The sequence below is a fragment of the Convolutriloba macropyga genome, chromosome 9, assembly GCF_964194025.1.
Source record: "Convolutriloba macropyga chromosome 9, txConMacr16.3, whole genome shotgun sequence".
In the NCBI taxonomy this organism is placed as follows: domain Eukaryota; kingdom Metazoa; phylum Xenacoelomorpha; order Acoela; family Convolutidae; genus Convolutriloba; species Convolutriloba macropyga.
In genome coordinates, this window is record NC_134476.1 from 33,119,156 (window position 1) to 33,138,075 (window position 18,920).

Consider the following 18,920-nt stretch of genomic DNA (forward strand, 5'->3'; position numbering starts at 1 on the left):
TTAAATATTATTTCATGCTCATAAAACAACCGTCCGTGAAATTAATTGCATTTTAATTTATATAACCGTCCGACATTTGTAATAATATAACCGTCCGTTAATATCAATTTATGCAGTTCTTGAATTTTTTAAAAAGACAAAATTTAATATTTTCTTGTTTTTAAATTGCTTTTTTTGGTACTATCTTTTATAACAATACGGCAACCCCACATTTCTCTAAATGCATTCTTAAAATACATTAGAAATGAGAACAGTTCCTCGACCGTTGGGTTTTAAGTTATTTTTGAAAAACGATCAATAAAAGTTTTGGCAGGAAAATGTCAAAACAGTGGGATAAGCTAGCCGACTTTTACTACCTCCGTTCTGCCTCTATTCTAACAGTCTATGGCTCGAAAAAAAGTGCCATCACAGCTTCAGGATTGTTTTTTTTTTGCAAAGAGCAAAAACTTTTCCAATTTTGTCATAATTGGTGCACCAAAATGATGTTAATTAGTTGCTACTAGCAGGCCCGCAAAAACAAAACATCTTATGCGTGTAAATGATTTCCTTGTTAGAGAGTTTTAAAAGAAGTTAAAGTTTCTGTTTCGCTCAGACTCGGGCTCGAACCCATACTCCTCGTTTAACAGCCATAGTTCTCATCACTCACGCTAACTATGCGTATTGCACTTGTTCTTTGCTCTTTCTACAGTAAATTTCTGGACACTGGCGTTTGTGACTCGCTTGTTTTAGCTATACCCCATACTTAATGAGCGCCAAAATGTGCATATTAGGATCTTAAATAAGATGGCAAAGTACGTCTCAAAACGCTTTGATGACCACTAGAACATGTTACGATAGAAGCAATATAAAAGATTGTGCTCAATTGTGACTGATATTTAATATAATAGAGGAAGATTAAAAAATACGACTAAAACTGCTCAAAACTTAGTCTCATAGCAATTTTATGGATAATGGTAATAGAATTGCAAATCAAAAGCTATAAAAAACTCAACCTGTGGTTATCCTATGGAGGACAGAGAAAGCTGTTTGATTTTTCCATTTCAGTCTGTTTGAAGCTCTTGGTGTTTTCTGTTTTGGCCTCCCATTTCATGGGGTGACTATTTGCTCCACTGGTTTTCTTGATAATTAAATTTGAGAAAAATGTAAACAAAGGGAAATGAGGAGAGAAAGAGAGTAACGGAAAGAAGGAAAGATGAGAAAGAGATATATATATATATATAGAGAGAAACGGTGCGGAGGGAAGAGAACGAAACACGCAAACACACACACACACACACACACACACACACACACACACACACACACACACACACACACACAGAGCGAGAGGCAGACAGAAACAGAGAGAGAGAGAGAGAGAGAAAGAAAGAAAGAAAAAAAGAAAATGTAGGAAAAATGATTGCTCTAAAATTCGCTCGGGGGCAAAAATACTTCGTCAAAATCCCAGTGGATTTTACAAAAAAACATCGTTCAAAGATTTTAAATAAGAAAAACAAAGAAAAGACCAAGCGAATGGAAAGAAGAATTGCCACAAAGAGAAAACAATTGCCTGTTTTCATCCCCCAAACCAACACACACACACACACACACACACACACACACACACACACACACACACACACACACAGGGGAACAAACTAACTCGCATCGCAGGAATTGCTCTCGAAAGCCGGGCGGCATGGTGTTGATTAAAAACTTTTAAAGGAAGGTACCCGACACGCGTTCGAACCCTCGACCCTCATAATAGCAGGCCTCCATCTTAACAACTGGGCTATAAATACTAAATCAAAGCTTTCTCACAATCACTTTTATTTTTATCAATAAACATATTTCAGATTGAGAGCATTTGAGATAACGCAAAAATCAAAAAGTAAAGCGTGAAAAAACTTAGTTGGAAGCTAAAAGTGTTCTAGAAAAGCGCAGAATCTGTACTGCTAAAACTTTGCAGAAACACACACGTTTACAAAAAGAACTTCAAACTCAAATTGGGAGCATTTCAAAAAAAACTTCAAACTCAAATTGGGAACTCAACAACACGTAGTACCCAGGACAGTCAATCCTCCCTCTGGGCGAGCATACTTTCAAGCCCTCTTAGCCTCGTGGTAACTGCACCTGACTAACAGTCTTTTTTCCCATGTTCGGTTCTCACCCATCTACTTTGAGCCTTTTAGGTCATTGACCTCTCTCGATATGTCAGCTTAACCATGCTGCTCAATGCGGCTCTTAAACATTTGCTTCGAGAGGCCCCTTAAACATGCAAAAATTTTGTCTCAATTTAGAGCTCACGCGTTTAATCTATAGGATTGTGGATTTAGCTGTCTCTCCCTTTGAAAAGAATGATTCTAGCTATTCGTTGAGGGGTTAACCTCTCAAAATTGCCCGTTTACCGTGTTTTTCTCGCAGACAAGTACGGTGCCACTTGTTTTTTTTGCTTCACAAATTTGCTTTCAAAAGATCTATCCACTGAGAAAACAAGTTGTTCACAAAACGTTGAGCTTTGAGAGATAATTGTTAAAAATCAAACTTATAAACGACTTGGTTCTCATCTAAAACCTTATGGCACTGTTACAAAAAAATCTGTGTATATCTCAAAATAGGGAAATTCGGAAAGAACATGAAATGATAACAAACAAAGTCAACAAGAAGTGTTTGGCTCTATTGCCCTTCGCGACTAAAAAATTTTCCTTTAAATGTAAACTAGCAATCTACAGAAATCAAACAAACCCTCAAACAAAGAAAGCTCTAGCAGTTCCGACAGTCGATCAAATTAAAAAGTGGAGGCAAACATAGTTTCAATAACGAGCAACAACAACAATTGCTGAGTAAACTCCTAAACATCCAATAACTATATCAATAAGCGTTATCGACAAACCTGATATGATTTGAAAATCGGCCTCAGAGTTCCCCACAGCGTAGAAACCCATCGCGTAATTATTGGTACCTCCTGACACTTGCCCACTTTGGTAATCCAACGGGGAGGCAGAACTGCTCCAGAAAACTTTACTCCTGGATCCCGATTCTAGTTTCCAAACAGCCAATTCGTTGTGGCCTCGCATGGATGCTATAACTGCTTCACTATCGAAGGGATGTCGCTTCAGTCTATGAACTGCGGGTACTTTAAATTTACTCATGGAAAGTGAAGTCTAAAACAGTCTTTACATATGACAAGGAAAGGGTGTAAACTTGATGGAAATATCATTGTCATTTTCAGAATTAACAAAATTGTTTTCGTATGCCTGAATCTTTTGATTAGCAGCCCTTATTTTAGTTAGAAGGCATTCTATCTACATTTAACGGAGACAGATATAGATCTAAAGCTGAGAAGGAAAAGAATTTTGAATTCATACATCCAACTAAACAGCAAAGATGTATGTAATTACTTGAAGCAAACATTCCCACTATACAATAAATAATTAATCATAAAGTTTGACCATAGAGTTTGCGTCAAATGCATTATCTAGAATATGAAACTACTGCTCCTATTCACGAATATCAGAAGTAATACACTAACATGAGGTGCGAATGTCTTGACTGGCATGAGCAAACGGAGATCCCAAACGGAAAATTTTCCCAGGGAGGTGCCGAGCACCACACACAGCCCATTGTCAGCCACAACCATAGCAGAGATCAGTCCATCATGCGGCTGTGTGTAGAACCTTAAACAAGGAGGCGCGCTCACAACACTTGTCTATGTTTTTATTCCATTTTTGCTTTGTGATCGCCATAAAAAATCGGTAAATATCTCAAAATAGGGAAATTCGGAAAGAATTTAATTCTGTACAGTTGCTTCTTGACCTTCAATTTTTAAACGTTTGAAGCCCTTTCTTATGCATTGCTAGTTTTAAACTTTAGCACAATAGTTCTTTTTAAGCAACAGATTCTGCAACAAAGTTCTAATTGTAAATATCAAGAATTGTAAATCATTCCTGTAAATATTTTCCTGTAATATATTCCAATCATGATGATGACTGCAGAGAAGTTTAATACTTATTCAAAAGTGGATCTTTATAAAATTTATTGCCAACTTTATCAAAACTTAGAAGAGAAGGACAGTCTCATCGCCGAGCATGTGCTAACCGTGAGTGAATTCCTTAAAAAATCGGCACAGGTAACAACTACTTTTATCTATAATAACACCAACAATTAACACGAGTGCGAAAAATGAAGTTTTTATTCGAATGTTTGAAACATTAAAGATCGAGAAAACAGAAAATTTTTTAATTGGTAGTAGTATCATCAAACACCTGGGAAGAGATCGGACATTTCCTCAAGACTGCAGTATACATGCGTACCCAGGCTCGACGAAAAAGGAAAAACTGCAATTATTACACGGTTGCAATCAAAAGATGAAAACAGTTATTTTACAGGATGGGACCAATGCTATTCTAAAACAAAAAAGTGATCATTTAGAAAACATATTCTCAGATTATAAAGATCTTGTCTCTGCAATAAAGGAAAAGTTCAGCCCCGAAACACTGGTATTGATGGAAGTGCCTCCCTTAAAAAAATTGCCGAAAAACGAAAAGACAAACAACAAAATTTAAGAATTCAATGAAAAACTGTGCGAGTATATTACACAAGAAAACACTGAAAATATCAAAATACTTCCTGTCTGCAACATGTTGAGTCAAATGGCAAATTACAACGCTCTCTTTTACGATGATATACATTTTAATTTTCAGCAGGGAAATACGTTCATTAAAAATGCAGTTTTAAGTCATTTTCTTTTAACCTCTTGTAATCTTGTTCGTTTACAATCATTGCAATATTCTCAAAATGCATATGTGAGTAGGGCTAGCACTTACAAACCATGAAGGCAAACATATCGTTATACAAATGGATTTTAGTTGCAGTTTCTCTTAATTTCAAGCTGTTTTGCAACGTGTAATGCTATATTATCAGACTTTGCTTAAAATGGCAGGTATTCGACTCATAGCTATACTATGCATACTACTCATGTCCTCAGATAGTATTACAGAAAAAATTTTTTGCAGTTTTCCTTATGCATCTCGAATACCTTCATTCAAAGGAAGCTGTAACAGCAAACAAAATGCCTTAACATCCAAATTCAACCTTTCTTTTTTCTTGGATGTTATATGGTACCTTCAAATAAAAAGTGGCGATATCGAAATAAGCCCGGGACCAATTTTGCCATATGCACTTATGATGAAAGAGTTAGAAATATTTGATTCCAGAATTAAATTTCTACATCAAAACGCCAGAAGTTCAGCAGGACAACATCTGCTGTTGAAGGAACTCATTCAAGGCATTGGCGACAACTGCATATATGCGTTTAGTGAAACATGGTTGTCACAAAATCATCCGGAAGAGTTTTGGCATGTAGATAAGCAAAACTTTGACTGTTTTCGAAAAGATCGCATCCAAACAACAAAAACAAAAGGTGGTGGTACTATAAAGTACATTCCAAATTTTTTAAAACCTCGTCTCCGCGATGATCTCAACTTCTTTCCGGATACAGATTTTGAAAGTTTGTGGTTTGAGTTGAGCATACGAAAAAAATGCTTACTAAATTTATCAAACTGTCCCGAAAAAACTTGTTAGGACGTTTTTGGAAAAACTGGTCCTGGGAATTGATCTTGCTATGGCTGAAGGAAAATCTGTCATACTTGCTGGAGACTACAACTTAAACTATTTTGCAAAACGCGACAGAAGTATGCTACAATATGTAATTCCTCCATATGATCTTAAACCATCGAATATTGATACAGCTACAAGACTAACTCTTCTTCAACTCTTATCGATTACATCATAACAGACGATTACGAAACAGGCATAGTAGCAGATACAATTTTAAAAACTGATCATTTTGCAACAATCACAGTTCTTAAATCTGTGATGCTAAAATCAAAAACAACAAAGAAAAATTTTTTTGACAAAAAAAACTATTCAGCCATAGGGTTCCAAAATTTTATTGAAAATTCAGACTGGAGACACTTTTACGGTGCAGTCACGAGAGGTATGATGTTTTTAGAATTTCAAAGAATTATTGAAAGAGCATTAGCACTATAAGCTCCAATTAAATCCTGTTATATTAGAAAGGACAAACCAAAGTTTTTGCTTCAAGAAAAATGGCTATGTGAGAAAACAAAAAACAGTTTTCCAGAATTAGCAATGACGAATCTAAAAACGATTTAATTCGTCAAAAAGAAAAACAACCTCTCAAGTTTTATGGAGTTAAACAGAGAAAAAGCCAGATGGAAGTTAATCCAAGATCTTCTTAATATAGAAAAGACTCAAACAAGAATTCAATCTTTACTAAACAGTTTTGGTAATAAAATAATAAAGCCTACGGAAAATGCAAATCTTCTAAAATACAGATTTTCTACTCTAGGAGAGTTCATTGGCTTGCAACAAACAAACAACATCCGATAAATAACAACCAAGGAAACAAATGTGGTCATGGTTTCATTGAATACAAATAAACCACTCGGTCCTTCAAAAATACCAGCTTGGGCAAAAAAAGATGCTAAAGCAGCGCTAGCAGAGCCACTATGTTATCTCATTAATCAGTTCATTACAGAGAGAAAATTTCCAGAAGATCTTAAAAAAGCTTGTGTAACTCTTCAAAAAAGGAAATCCCGAAGAACCACTCAATTATAGACCTATTTCTGTCACTTGTGCTTTGTCAAAAATTTTTGAAGAAGCGTTCAGTTCACAGATCACAAGTTTCCTAGAAAGTGAGCAATTATTGTCTATTAGTCAATTTTGTTATAGAAAACAAATTTCAACCATTGATGCTATCCTGAAATCGACCAAACAAATACGATTAGAACTCAACAAGAGAAAAAATGTTACAGGTGCGTTTTTAGATCTTTCAAAGGCTTTTGATTCTATAAACCACAAAATACTGTTACGGATACTTGAGAATATAGGTTTTGACGAACATGCTACCAATTTAATAGAGAATTATTTGAGTGAAAGATCTCAAAGAGTTGTCCTAAATGGAATTGAATCAGATTGGATAAATTTGAAGAAAATAGGATTTCCACAAGGTACTATTTTAGGACCTCTATAATTTAACATTTACGTCAACGATTTCGCAAAGATTGTAGAAAAGGATTGCACGGTCGTCCAGTATGCAGACTACACTTTTCTTTTTACATCCGACACTGCTGAAATATCGTCAAAAACAAAACTTGAACATAACATCTCAAAAATTATCGATTTTTTGCAAAGTCCCAGTTAGTGGTGAACAAACAAGAAGCAGAATATATTGTGTTCAGCACCAGGAAGAGGTTAGCAAATACTGTTCTGAATATCGACAACGAAAAAATAGCAGAATCAAATAGTGTGAAGTATCTCGGCGTAATTATTGATAGCAAACTAAAATTTGATGGAAAAGTGAAAAGGTTCTTCAGAGAATGGCTTGTGGAATAAAAGTTTTGAACACACTAAGTAAAAGTTTACCTGAGAAAACAAAAATCTTATTGCTTAATGCAATAGTAATGTCATCTACATTATTCCGCTTTAATTTTGATAGGGTTGCAGTCATTACTCACAACTTTAGAAAAACGATTGAATTGGGGAATAAAAACCATTTTTAATAGGAGAAAATACGATCGGTCGACAGATCTCAAACTTCGCAACAAAATATTACCAGTCTCTTTTCTCTTGAAATATCATTGCTCAAAAAAATTTTTTCGCTGACTCAGCAATGATCTTCCAGCATATAAAAGTGAACCTCTCTCTACCATGAGAATAAAACAACATGACAGGTAAAAAAAAATAACGTTCGATATAAGAAAGAACGATAGGTTTTTAACTGATTCCTTTATTGCACAAGCCATTCCAATTTATAATAGTCTGCCTTCTAATATTAGACTGAAAACATCGAAAGCTTCCTTAAAGAAAGAACTGAAAGAATATTTTTGGAAAGAATTTTTGAAGGACCCAAAAGTAACTGATATGAAAGATGACATTGAGAGCATTAGATTTTAATTTTTTAAAAATCTTCATGATGTACATATAAAATTGTGAGAACATTTTATAATCGCATTTTAGGCCATTTTTTACTAACTTAATGTCACATTTTAGTTAAGTAATTTAATGATTTTTTAATTTTACAATGTTATATTCTTAACTTTACATTGCCTCTTTTACCATTTGCTTTTTATTCTTATGTGTACCAGAGGAAACTAACAATGTTCTTTTTTTGTTTTGCCCTTTCTCAATTCTTACACTACAGCAAGAACATTAGCTCATTTACTTTTCAGTTTTTGCTGAATGACCTTACGAAGAATCATTACAAAGTTCACATCACTATAGATAAATAGGTGGACAATTAGTTGAAATTATCCATGACGCTCTTGTATTAAAGGTCACAATTTTTTCCTTTCAAAACCGGCTTTGTTGCTTCCTTTCATTTTTTTGCATATCCGTAATTGACTTTTATTCTAGCGTGCAAAATATAGCGGGCAAAAAATAATCAATAGGAAAAGCGATCAAATTTTCCGAAATCCATCATTAGCTTTTCCATTTGCTTCTCCCAAAAAATCAATTTTTGTTCATTTCATAAAAATAGGTTTCAGCGACAGTCGATTGATGCTCGAGATACGTTATGTGACGAAGACGACCAGAGTTTTATATAGATTGTTCATCGTTCTGCTCACAATTGATAGCACGGGAAACTAATGCTCTAATGTTTAGCGCATAGTAAAATCGTAAGATTTAAAATATTCCGTACTTTTCCGGAAAAAATACCTCAATTGCAACATCAATTGTTTGCGTGTTTCCGGTTGTAAGTTGCTCAAAACAAAAAAATTTCCGGTTGAGAAAATAGGATAATCTCCTTTGTATCACAAGTGTTATTGAAAATAATCTTCCTGAAACAGTTTCCTTCAGCCTTAGTTCTGAAAATTTTCCCAATTTGCCTGTTCTGTTTTGTTAAATTCTCTGACAACTCAATATACAGCTGAAAAAGAAGAGCTTCAACATTGTGCATTATATTTTTCTTAAATTTGTTTCTCGCTTATTTTCTCGCTGAATTTCTCGCTTAATTTTCTTAAATTTCTCGCTTAAATTTGTTCTGTCCCCCGTCTGCCATTACTGACCCGATCTTCGAAAAATCACAAAAAGCTTTTACTTTTCAGGTTGGGTTTTTAATCCCAAAACAAGTGATCGGGTTAGAGTTGTGGGAGAGCTTGACGAGAGGGGGTCCAAATCACCGGGTTGGAGGAGTGTGGACGGGGTCACTGAGGGGGGTCAAACATTTAAGACTAAGAACCGCCCTTCACACCTTAAAATTTTCTCCTCAAAACAGTTTCGGTGAATCGCATATTGAAGGCTAGTGAGCTGAAAGGCTCTAAGCGAACTAAATTCCCTCCGAGTGCTACCTGTTTATGGACGAAAACTCAAATAAATGGGCCAAAAAAAAATCGATCAAGCGAAAAATCGCATAAATCGAAGTTAAAGTGTCAGACGAAAAATCGGTCAAGCAAAGGATCGCAAAAACCACAGTACTAAAATAATTGCTACCAACTACATTTGAGAGCGATTGATGTTATGACATTTTGTGATGAAAACTCGTACAATCTGTTTCCAAGCGCTAGAATCTACAGAATTCTTCCTTTTTCCCAAAATTAGAGGCCTTCATTTAACCATCAAATAAAAACAGCTTCCAGACTCAGAAAATAGCCTCAAGAGCTTCGTAGATCTGCAGTCTCAAACATACCCGGCAGATTGCCGGAAAATAGCCGCCGTTGATTCCAATAAGCATGATTGGGATTGGAAGAACAGAAGATATTGAAAAAAAAAGATTTTTGTACAAAAACATTTTTAAGTCCGATTTATTTTGATGGCATTTCGTAGTTGAACATACTTCTGTTTCTTAGAGAGATGCTACAGGGGCTAATATCAATACCACTAAGCATTAGAGATCGTAACTAAGACTTATAGGAACGACGTTCAAATAGCGAGCATCTAAAATTGGGCTTTATGGGTTTATCCCGTTTCTACTTCTGACTTCAATTTTTTATACTGACTCTGTTCATTTTGAATTGCTTTGCTGAGCAACTGATGTTCAAAATCACTTTTAGCAGAATGAGAGAAGAGAGAAACTAGCCTAGAGAAGTCAAAAAGATATCACGCAAAATGTTGAAAAAGCGGCAAAATGAGGTAAAGCGAAACATTTTTTTATTCGACGAAGTAAAAAAACATAGCAGGACAAGTCCTGACGTACAATTCAAAGAATTTTCATTAACTAAAAAAACTAGACCTAAAACGGACTATGAATGGATTGGAAAAACCATTAAAGAAAAAAATCCGATCCAAAAAACTGAAAAAACAGTAAAAATCAAAGTGAAATTGCCGCATGTGAACAAAAAACCACTAGCGAGAAAGCGAATTTTTGTTCAAACACCGTTTTCTCACTCTACTTTAAATTTAGAGCGACAAATTTCACGCCGCAAAACCACTCGCTTTTTCGCTCCATTTCCTGTTTCGGCGTGACCAAAATCACTACTCCAGTTTGACTTCAAAAATCATGAAAATGTGTGAACAGATCTTAAAAAAAAAGACAGCGCCCCAATACAATTCAAATTCTTTGAATTGTAAAAAATAGGAGCGCTATAATAGCCGGCTGAGAAGATGAGGGCGCCTATTAAAAAGAGTAAAAAAAGACATACCAAAAAAATAGTCTTCTGATTGAAGGCTGAGATGTTATATATTGATTACAAATCTGTATAAGTTTTTGCTGCCTCTATTAGTTGCTCTCAAATAACCGTCATTTACAGTGACACGCTTTCACTTGACCTTATCTCTGAATTAAAAAAAAGTTGTTTTTAAAATCAGGAAGTCATTTTTGAGAGTGAGTTAAGTCACGTGTGACCAAAAATTTAATAACGCAAATGAACAAAAAAACTCACTCCACTAAGAGCGAACAATGACGCCACGCACGAACTTCAGTTCAAATTGCATGAACGAATGAACAAAAAGCAGATTTGAAGTGGTTGTGACGTCAAATGGTCGTAACAAAAAGCATGACGACGAAATAAATAAAGCTAAAAGAACGCCGCTGTGCGGTGATTAAAAACCTCTTTGATAATTTTCAGTGTTAGAATAACTGCTTTTTATTGACTGAATGAATGCAGGTTCAAGGTAACTAAATGTTAACTAGACCTGTAAAGCTTTTCAAACATAAGCGACTAACGTCAAGCAAATTGCTGTCAGACGAATCGCAAGCAGTTGGCTTCGTCCGTAGTAAGCTACGGTTCAGGGAGGTTAGCTTTAGCTTAATTGATGGGCAGTGGGGTGAGAGCAGCGGGGGGTGTGAAGTGCGGTGCGGGGTCAAAGGACCGCCCTTCACAGCATGAATTTATGTCTCCACAACAGCTTCAGTGAATCGCATACTTAGTATTTAAAAAGCCAAAGACTCTAAAAGAGCTGCTAAGCCACTTAATGCCCTACGAGCTTTACCGTTTTATTCCGTTTTTAATCAAAGGGGCCAGACAAAAATCGTCCAGCGATAAATCGTAAACAAAAGACCGCATTTGAAATCATTTAATATTTTGCGGTCAAATTCGACGCAAATCATAATACTACAAATGCCTTACGCTTGCGTTTTCTGTTTTTTTTTCACAATCTGATGAGAACAAATCTTCGCATTAACTTTCGGGCGTGTTGGCTAGTTTTTCTTTGCTTGAAAGCTCGAATTTTGAGCCCATTGCTCACGTTGGGGCAAAATTGAGGAATACGTTACCGGGCGACTGTTTTCGGGTGCGCTCAAATGGTGAGCACCCAAAAGGGTTTTTAATGCTCTAGTCAAATAGTTCTGCTGCTGTGATTCTGACAAAGGAAACTTAAAGTCTGTTAACCTGTACGCATTGTTCAGCCCTTTTGCTCTGAGGTCCCAACCAAAGATTAGGTTCTTGTTTGTTGAAGCTGTAACCACATTCTCATTGGTTGTCATGGACACAAGCAATCCCTCGTCTATTGGGTAAATTAACCCAGCATTCCAGGTTGCTAAAATTTTTACGCCCGATCATTATTCCGAAAAAGCAAGGGGAGATAACACAACTCATCCAGTTACTCATCCAGTCACTTTACAAACAGCCCTGATGAAACACCAAACAATGCAGAAAAGATTAGAAGCCTATTTTTCAATTTATTTGACAAAAAGATTTACCATTCCAGTTTCAACGCTTCACTAGCCCCGGTTGACTTATCGCGATTATCACAACATAGTCTTATGGATAATAGTTCACCACGTGCTAAGTCTCATTGAGCGTTTCTATAAGTAAGATTGTTTTTGGAGAATAGTTGATTTAAAGAGTTGTTGAAATATAATAAAGAGGCCAAGAGAGCATAGTGAGAAAAAATCATATGAGACATGCGATTGACTTTAATTTTTATTTTAACATTTTCTGAATGGGGGCATGTTTTTGAATAGAGCATTTAATTGCATTTAGATTATAAACCGATAGAAGAGTGCCTTGAAAATGTGTAAATTTGGCAAGCGTTCCAAGTGTCTACAAAATTCATTAAATTGCATTTACTTGGCATCATTTTCTTCTTTATGGCAACTGATACCGAATGAGGAAGTATTTTCCAGTAATACTTTTCATACATTGCTAATACTTCCAACTGCCGGTATACGCCTTACGAAAAAAACTACCTATATTTTCAAAACAGAAGTTTTCGTCTGATCTACCTTTGCTGGCATCTCCTTTGCTATTTGCAGTTGTTCTATCCGAGTTGATGACTTGCAGTGCATCTGGGAGACACGCCACGATGGCTTCGTCCGATAAAAATGCCAAACTCTTTACTGGTCCTCTGCGCAGATTCACGATTCCAGATGAGTCTAGGGGGTCCTGGTGGTTGAGCTCCCACTTGGAAGGGTTCCAGATACGACAGGAACCATCGGCTGAGCAGGAGGCAAAAGCAGTATTGGAAGGACAGACCGCTAAAATAATTCCATTACAAATTAGTTTTACGACAATAGGAATATTACTATGTTATTTCTCACTCCAAATTACTGACAAATACAAACTGTCACAAAGAAAACTGCTTTTACAACATAGTAGCAGAATTCCCTTTTACTGCTAAACCTATGTTGCCTTGATATTAACCCAACCAAAACGTCATAACCTGAACTACAGATCCTGAAGTAGAGTTAAACACAGTTCCATGAACAAAAAACTCAAATGAAGTATTGAAGTATTAAAAACTCGAGAAACAGTGAAGACAGAATTAAACTGGGCACATGCGAACAAAATTGAAAATTGTATGTTATTTTCTACTCTAAAATTGGGAAATATTCAAGTTCCAATATTACTCAGTCTTGCGCTCCACCTTTCTCGTGCTCAAGATCACTCATATTAGACTAAACAATCATCAAAATGTGTCATCAGATCATGACAAAACAGGCGGAATCAAAACCAAGTTAAACTCCACATAAACAGCAGCCAACTAACTACTTGAAAAACACCAAACATTAATAACAACCCAGAAGGCTAAAAGGAGCAAAAAGAAGGAGTTGGTGATTACCAGAAAACAGCTGCGATAGGTTCGAAAACACTAATGAAACAATGAAAAGGATGAGACTTACAAAAATTTTTCAAAAACAGTGGTGGATACTGGCTAGATATATGATCAGCGCATGTAAAACAGGTAGTTTGCAGCAAAATTATACCAATTTACAAATTATTTAACCAAATTGGTTCAATATCCGACAAACTGCCGGAAAACAGCCGTCTTTCACGCGCTTGACACACATCGGGATTGAAGCAGAAAAAAAAGAAAAGATAGGAAGACAGAATTTTGTTTTAGTTTCAAAAAAGGTTCATATTCGGTATAAAGTTAGATTCTAAAACAATACTTAATTCAGCTTCTAAACTGAAAGCTATTAAGCTAAAACTACTGTCAGCTAACAATTGCTATAATGAACATTGATAACCTAATGCACTATGACTCAATGACCGGGCTTTATCGGTTCATCCTGTTTCGTTTGATTTTCAATTTTTGACAATGACAGGATTTACTGCATTGCGTTATGTAGAACGATAAACGTGATCAAAAGGTAAAGCGAATTTAAAAAGGAGACAGCCTAATTAATAGACGTTGAGAGGCTGACGGCGGTTATTAATAAACAGGAAACCCGATAAACCCGTAAAGGAAACGACGGATAAAATCAAAAAACAATATTCTCTATACAACTCTCAACAAACTTCTGCACAAACATCTAAAATACAAATATCCAATTTTATTCTGGCAAAAAACTTTAGTACATCTACATCAGTCACACACCCAAAACTTGGCAAAGAAATACAAAATAACAATTAATTCCTGAGAAAACAAGAAAATAGATAACAGAAATTGATAGCAATTACTTCGAGGGAAGTGTTTTCTCTGGCTATTAAGTGTCTTTACTTATTCACGGAGGAAACATAATAACATCTGCTAGATCAGTCAACTACCCAAGACTCAGCAGATATACAATAAACATTTAAAAGCAAACAACTAAAGACCTGTAAATAGAAAATTGTCAAACTTATTTTAGTGAAGAAAGCCATGTCTAGCCTTCAAGTGTCATCACAGCAGCAACACCTACGGGTTACTGACCATGAAGGACTACTCGAGAAGCACAAAATCAGAATAAACAGGCCAGAGGAAAAAGCCAAAAAACTTGTTTTGAACTATTCAATTTTTAATCCACTGGACTTAATTTAGGAGTGAAACAAAAAACGAACAGACAACACTGACATAATTTGATTCTAAGTGTCAAAAAGTGTTCTAATTTGGTAAGCAGTTTCAGTTAGATCGTAAAATTATACTAAATTCAGCTTCTAAACTGAAGGCTATGAATAATTTGCTTAAAAATAATGACAGCTAGCAATCACTCTTAATAATTTTATTACCTTTCACATTGACCTAAGGTCAGGGCTTTATTCATTCCTTCCGCTTCTTTCAATTTTGATCTTTTGACCTTGACTATAGTTGCCACATTGCGTATTTTAATGAGTGAACTAATTTAAAATCAACTCGAAACAGTGAGTGAGGTAAGTGAAAAGTCAAAGTCATGAATCATGTGAAAAAATGTGATTAAAAGTAAAGTGAATGTAAGAAGGAGAGCGCCTAAATAATAGTCACTGAGAGGCTAACGGCAGATATTAATCAGCGATTAACTATAATTCATAGAAATTTCAGTGACCGAAGAAGAAACATAACCGACTAACGTCAGGCAATTGGTCTCCAACGACAGGCGAGTGGTTGGCTTTAGTAGTAGCCAGCTGGGGCTTAGGGATGCTAGCATCAAGGGGGCTGGCGTTATTGGGTTGGAGTGGTCAAGCAATGGGTAGGGGAAGAAGCAATTAAGAAGGTGGGGGAGGTCTTCAAGCGATGGAGGAGGCAGGTCAAGCGATGGGGGTAGGTTTCTCGTGTGGGAGGTCGGGGGTTAGGGGTAACTGAGGGGGTCACTCTTTTACGACTCAGACAAAAAATTTACAAGTAGGACAAAATTGGTCAAACGAAAAATTGCATAAAAGACCACAAGACAAATATAACTGTTACTGAAGAATACAAAAAAAAACTACTATCAAATTAACATAGCTGGCAAATTTCCAGAAAATAGACCCAATAGCTTCAAAGATCTGCAGCCTCAAAAATATGGTAAAAGAAACAGACCCAAAAAGAATTTTTTAAACATAGCTGGCAGATTGCCAGAAAATAGCCGCAATAGCTTTGTAGATCTGCAGTCTCAAAAGAAAAAAACAGTAAAAAAGACAGACCAAAAAAATCGTCTTTCGATTGAAGGCTGATATGTTAGATTTTGATTATAAATCTGTATAAGTTTTTGCTGCCTCTATTAGCTGCTCTCAAATAACCATTTAGAGTGACACACACCCATTTGACCTTATCTCTTTGAATTAAAGTAAATAAAAGTCAATTTCAAAGTGAGGAAGTCATTTTTGAGAGTGAGGTAAGTCACGTGTGACCAAAAATTTAATTACGCGAATGAACAAAACAACTCGCTCCACTAAGAGCGAAAAATGACGTCACACATGCACTTCAAATGAAATTGCATGAACGAATGAACAAAAAGCAGATTTAAAGTGGGTATGACGTCATATGGTCGACGAAACAAAAATCATGACGACGAAATAAAAAAAAACCAAGAGAAGGCCAATAATAGCCCCAGCTATCGCTGTGCGGCTATTAAAAATATGCTGAGCTGTTGTATTAGGAATATTCAACTTATTGCTGATTAGCTGCCGTCAAATACACTTCAATTAGAGTGACACACATTTATTTGACCTGATATCTTTGACCTTCATGTGACCACAATTTAATCACGCGAATGAACAAAAACCACAGATTTGAAGTGATTGTTACATCATATGGCCGTATCACAAATCTTGACCAATTAAACATAGCCGGCAGATTGCCGGAATAGCTGCGAAAGAACAGACTTGCGTGCCGTATAATAGAAAAAAATATTGATCTAAATTGAAAATCAACGCCGCTCAAAATGCTATGTAAAAAACATTCAGCAATAAAATAATAAAAATTGTTAAAATTCATTTCACAAGCCTTTTATTACGGACCTTTACTGCACATATGAGTTCCTTTGACCTAAAACTAATTCAAATTAAACTTAAGTTTTAAAGTGCAAGTCATTTTATTGAGTGAAGTATGTCACGTATGATCAAAATCTAATCACGAAAAAGAACTTAAAACCTTTGCTAGAGAGAGAAAGAGAGATGGAGAGAGAGAAAGAGAGAGAGAGAGAGAGAGAACGAGAAATGACGTCACGCCCGCAAACGCCGTTAGTGGGAGGAAGAAGTGATTCAGAAAATTTAATTCAGCTTGGCTGTGTTAACAAATGTAAAACAAAAAGAGCGTCAGACGACGAAACAAATAACCCAAGAGCACCGCAATATTGCTCCACGCTCAGATTACAGCTACAAAAAAAACATAGCAGGACAAGTCCTGAAATACAATTCAAAGACTTGAATGAGAAACTTAAAAGTACTCTATTGATCAGCAGATCAGTTGAAAAATGCCAGCCAAAATATACACAAAATCATCTAAAACAATTGTGAAATTAAAATAATCAAACAAATTAAACAAAAATATACTCATTGCTAAAACTTTTAACCCTAAGGCAAAAAAAATTTTTTAAAAAAATGAAATCTACAAATTTTAATGAAATATTGCTGAAAATCGTGATATTAACATCTTTAGAATCATTTCTCTATCTTTAGAGGCTATCCAGAAACCCCATTTCCAAGTCATAAAAAATTCATTGGCTCAAAGATCGATAGTTAATAAGTTTTAGAAAAAATTTCAAATTTAAAAAGAATTTCGTTCAATTAGAATAAGGAAAACCATTCAAATGCTCCCTAGCAGCTATCTAAACATACCCGGCAGATTGCCGAAAAATAGCCGCCGTTGATTCCAGTAAGCATGATTGGGATTGAAAGAATAGAAGATATCGAAAAAAAAGATTGTACAAAACCATTTTTAAGTCCGATTTATATTGATGGCATTTCGTAGTTGAACATACTTCTGTTTCTTAGAGAGAGGCTACAAGGGCTACTATCAATACCAATAAGCATAAGAGATGGTAACTAAGACCTAAAGGAACGACGTTCAAATAGCGGGCATCTAAACTTGGGCTTTATGGGTTTATCCCGTTTCTATTTCTGACTTCAATTTTTTATTCTGACTCTGTTCATTTTGAATTGGTTTGCTGATCAACTGATGTTCAAATTAACTTTTAGCAGAATGAGAGAAGAGCGAAACTAGCCTAGAGAAGTCAAAAAGATTTCACGCAAAATGCTAAAAAAAAAAGCGGCAAAATGGTAAAGCGAAAAAAAGTTCGACGAAGTAGAAAAAATAGGCGCGCTATAATAGCCGGCTGAGAAGATGAGGGCGGCTATTAATAACATATCAAACCCTGGATGAGGTTACTTGACTACTGAGGCAAGACAAATGTTTTGAAAAAACTTGCAAATTCTATCAAAAAATTTCTAAAACTCGAAAGGTTAAATTGTTGAAAACAAATCCATTGAAAAAAACAAAAGCAGCAATAACTTTTTCTCAGACCGTAAAATAGGTTTTCTGATACTTGAGAATGGACAAACATCAAAAATTGACAAAAACTTTAGAAAACCTAAAAAAACTGAAGATTTTATTTTAAATAATGCAAAAATTCGAAACACTACAATGTTGAAAACCAATCCATTGTCACAATAAACTATGCAGTGCCAATTATCAAACCTTAAAGGAGATTCCGTGGCCCCTAAAGCAGGAAAAACTCAAAAATGACAAATTTTAAAAAAAAACTTGAAAAAAATTGCAAAAATTAGTATTATTTTGCGCGTTTCTCTTTGTAGTACCAAACCATTTAGCTCATAAAATAGTCATAGCAAGTACTTTTGTCTCGCGAAAGGCCTTTATCAACTCTTAAAAACTTCAACTTAAGACTAATCAAACAAAAAATTATAAAAACCTAAATATTTCAATAAGTATAAGAGCAAGGTAACTAAGACTTATAAGAACGACGTTCAAATAGCGGGCATCTAAACTTGGGTTTATCCCGTTTCTATTTCTGACTTCAATTTTTTATTATGACTCTGTTCATTTTGAATTGGTTTGCTGATCAATTGATGTTCAAATTCACTTTTAGCAGAATGAGAGAAGAGCGAAACTAGCCTAGAGAAGTCAAAAAGATTTCACGCAAAATGCTAAAAAAAAAAGCGGCAAAATGGTAAAGCGAAAAAAAGTTCGACGAAGTAGAAAAAATAGGAGCGCTATAATAGCCGGCTGAGAAGATGAGGGCGGCTATTAATAACATATCAAACCCTGGATGAGGTTACTTGACTACTGAGGCAAGACAAATGTTTTGAAAAAACTTGCAAATTCTATCAAAAAATTTCTAAAACTCGAAAGGTTAAATTGTT

At 35.4% G+C, this 18,920-nt stretch overlaps 1 protein-coding gene across 3 annotated transcripts in view; it reads right to left on the reverse strand.

Annotated features, from left to right (window-relative positions):
• The window catches only part of LOC142345741 (phosphoinositide 3-kinase regulatory subunit 4-like), a 428,489-nt gene that overhangs the window by 33,308 nt on the left and 376,261 nt on the right, over positions 1-18,920 (reverse strand). For all 3 annotated transcript variants that reach the window (XM_075398038.1, XM_075398039.1, XM_075398040.1), the window contains 4 exons: positions 12,668-12,919; positions 11,832-11,979; positions 3,512-3,656; positions 2,873-3,143 (listed from right to left, as the gene is read on the reverse strand). In XM_075398038.1, coding sequence (XP_075254153.1) covers positions 2,873-3,143; positions 3,512-3,656; positions 11,832-11,979; positions 12,668-12,919 — 816 coding nt within the window. The remainder of the gene's footprint in view (positions 1-2,872; positions 3,144-3,511; positions 3,657-11,831; positions 11,980-12,667; positions 12,920-18,920) is intronic.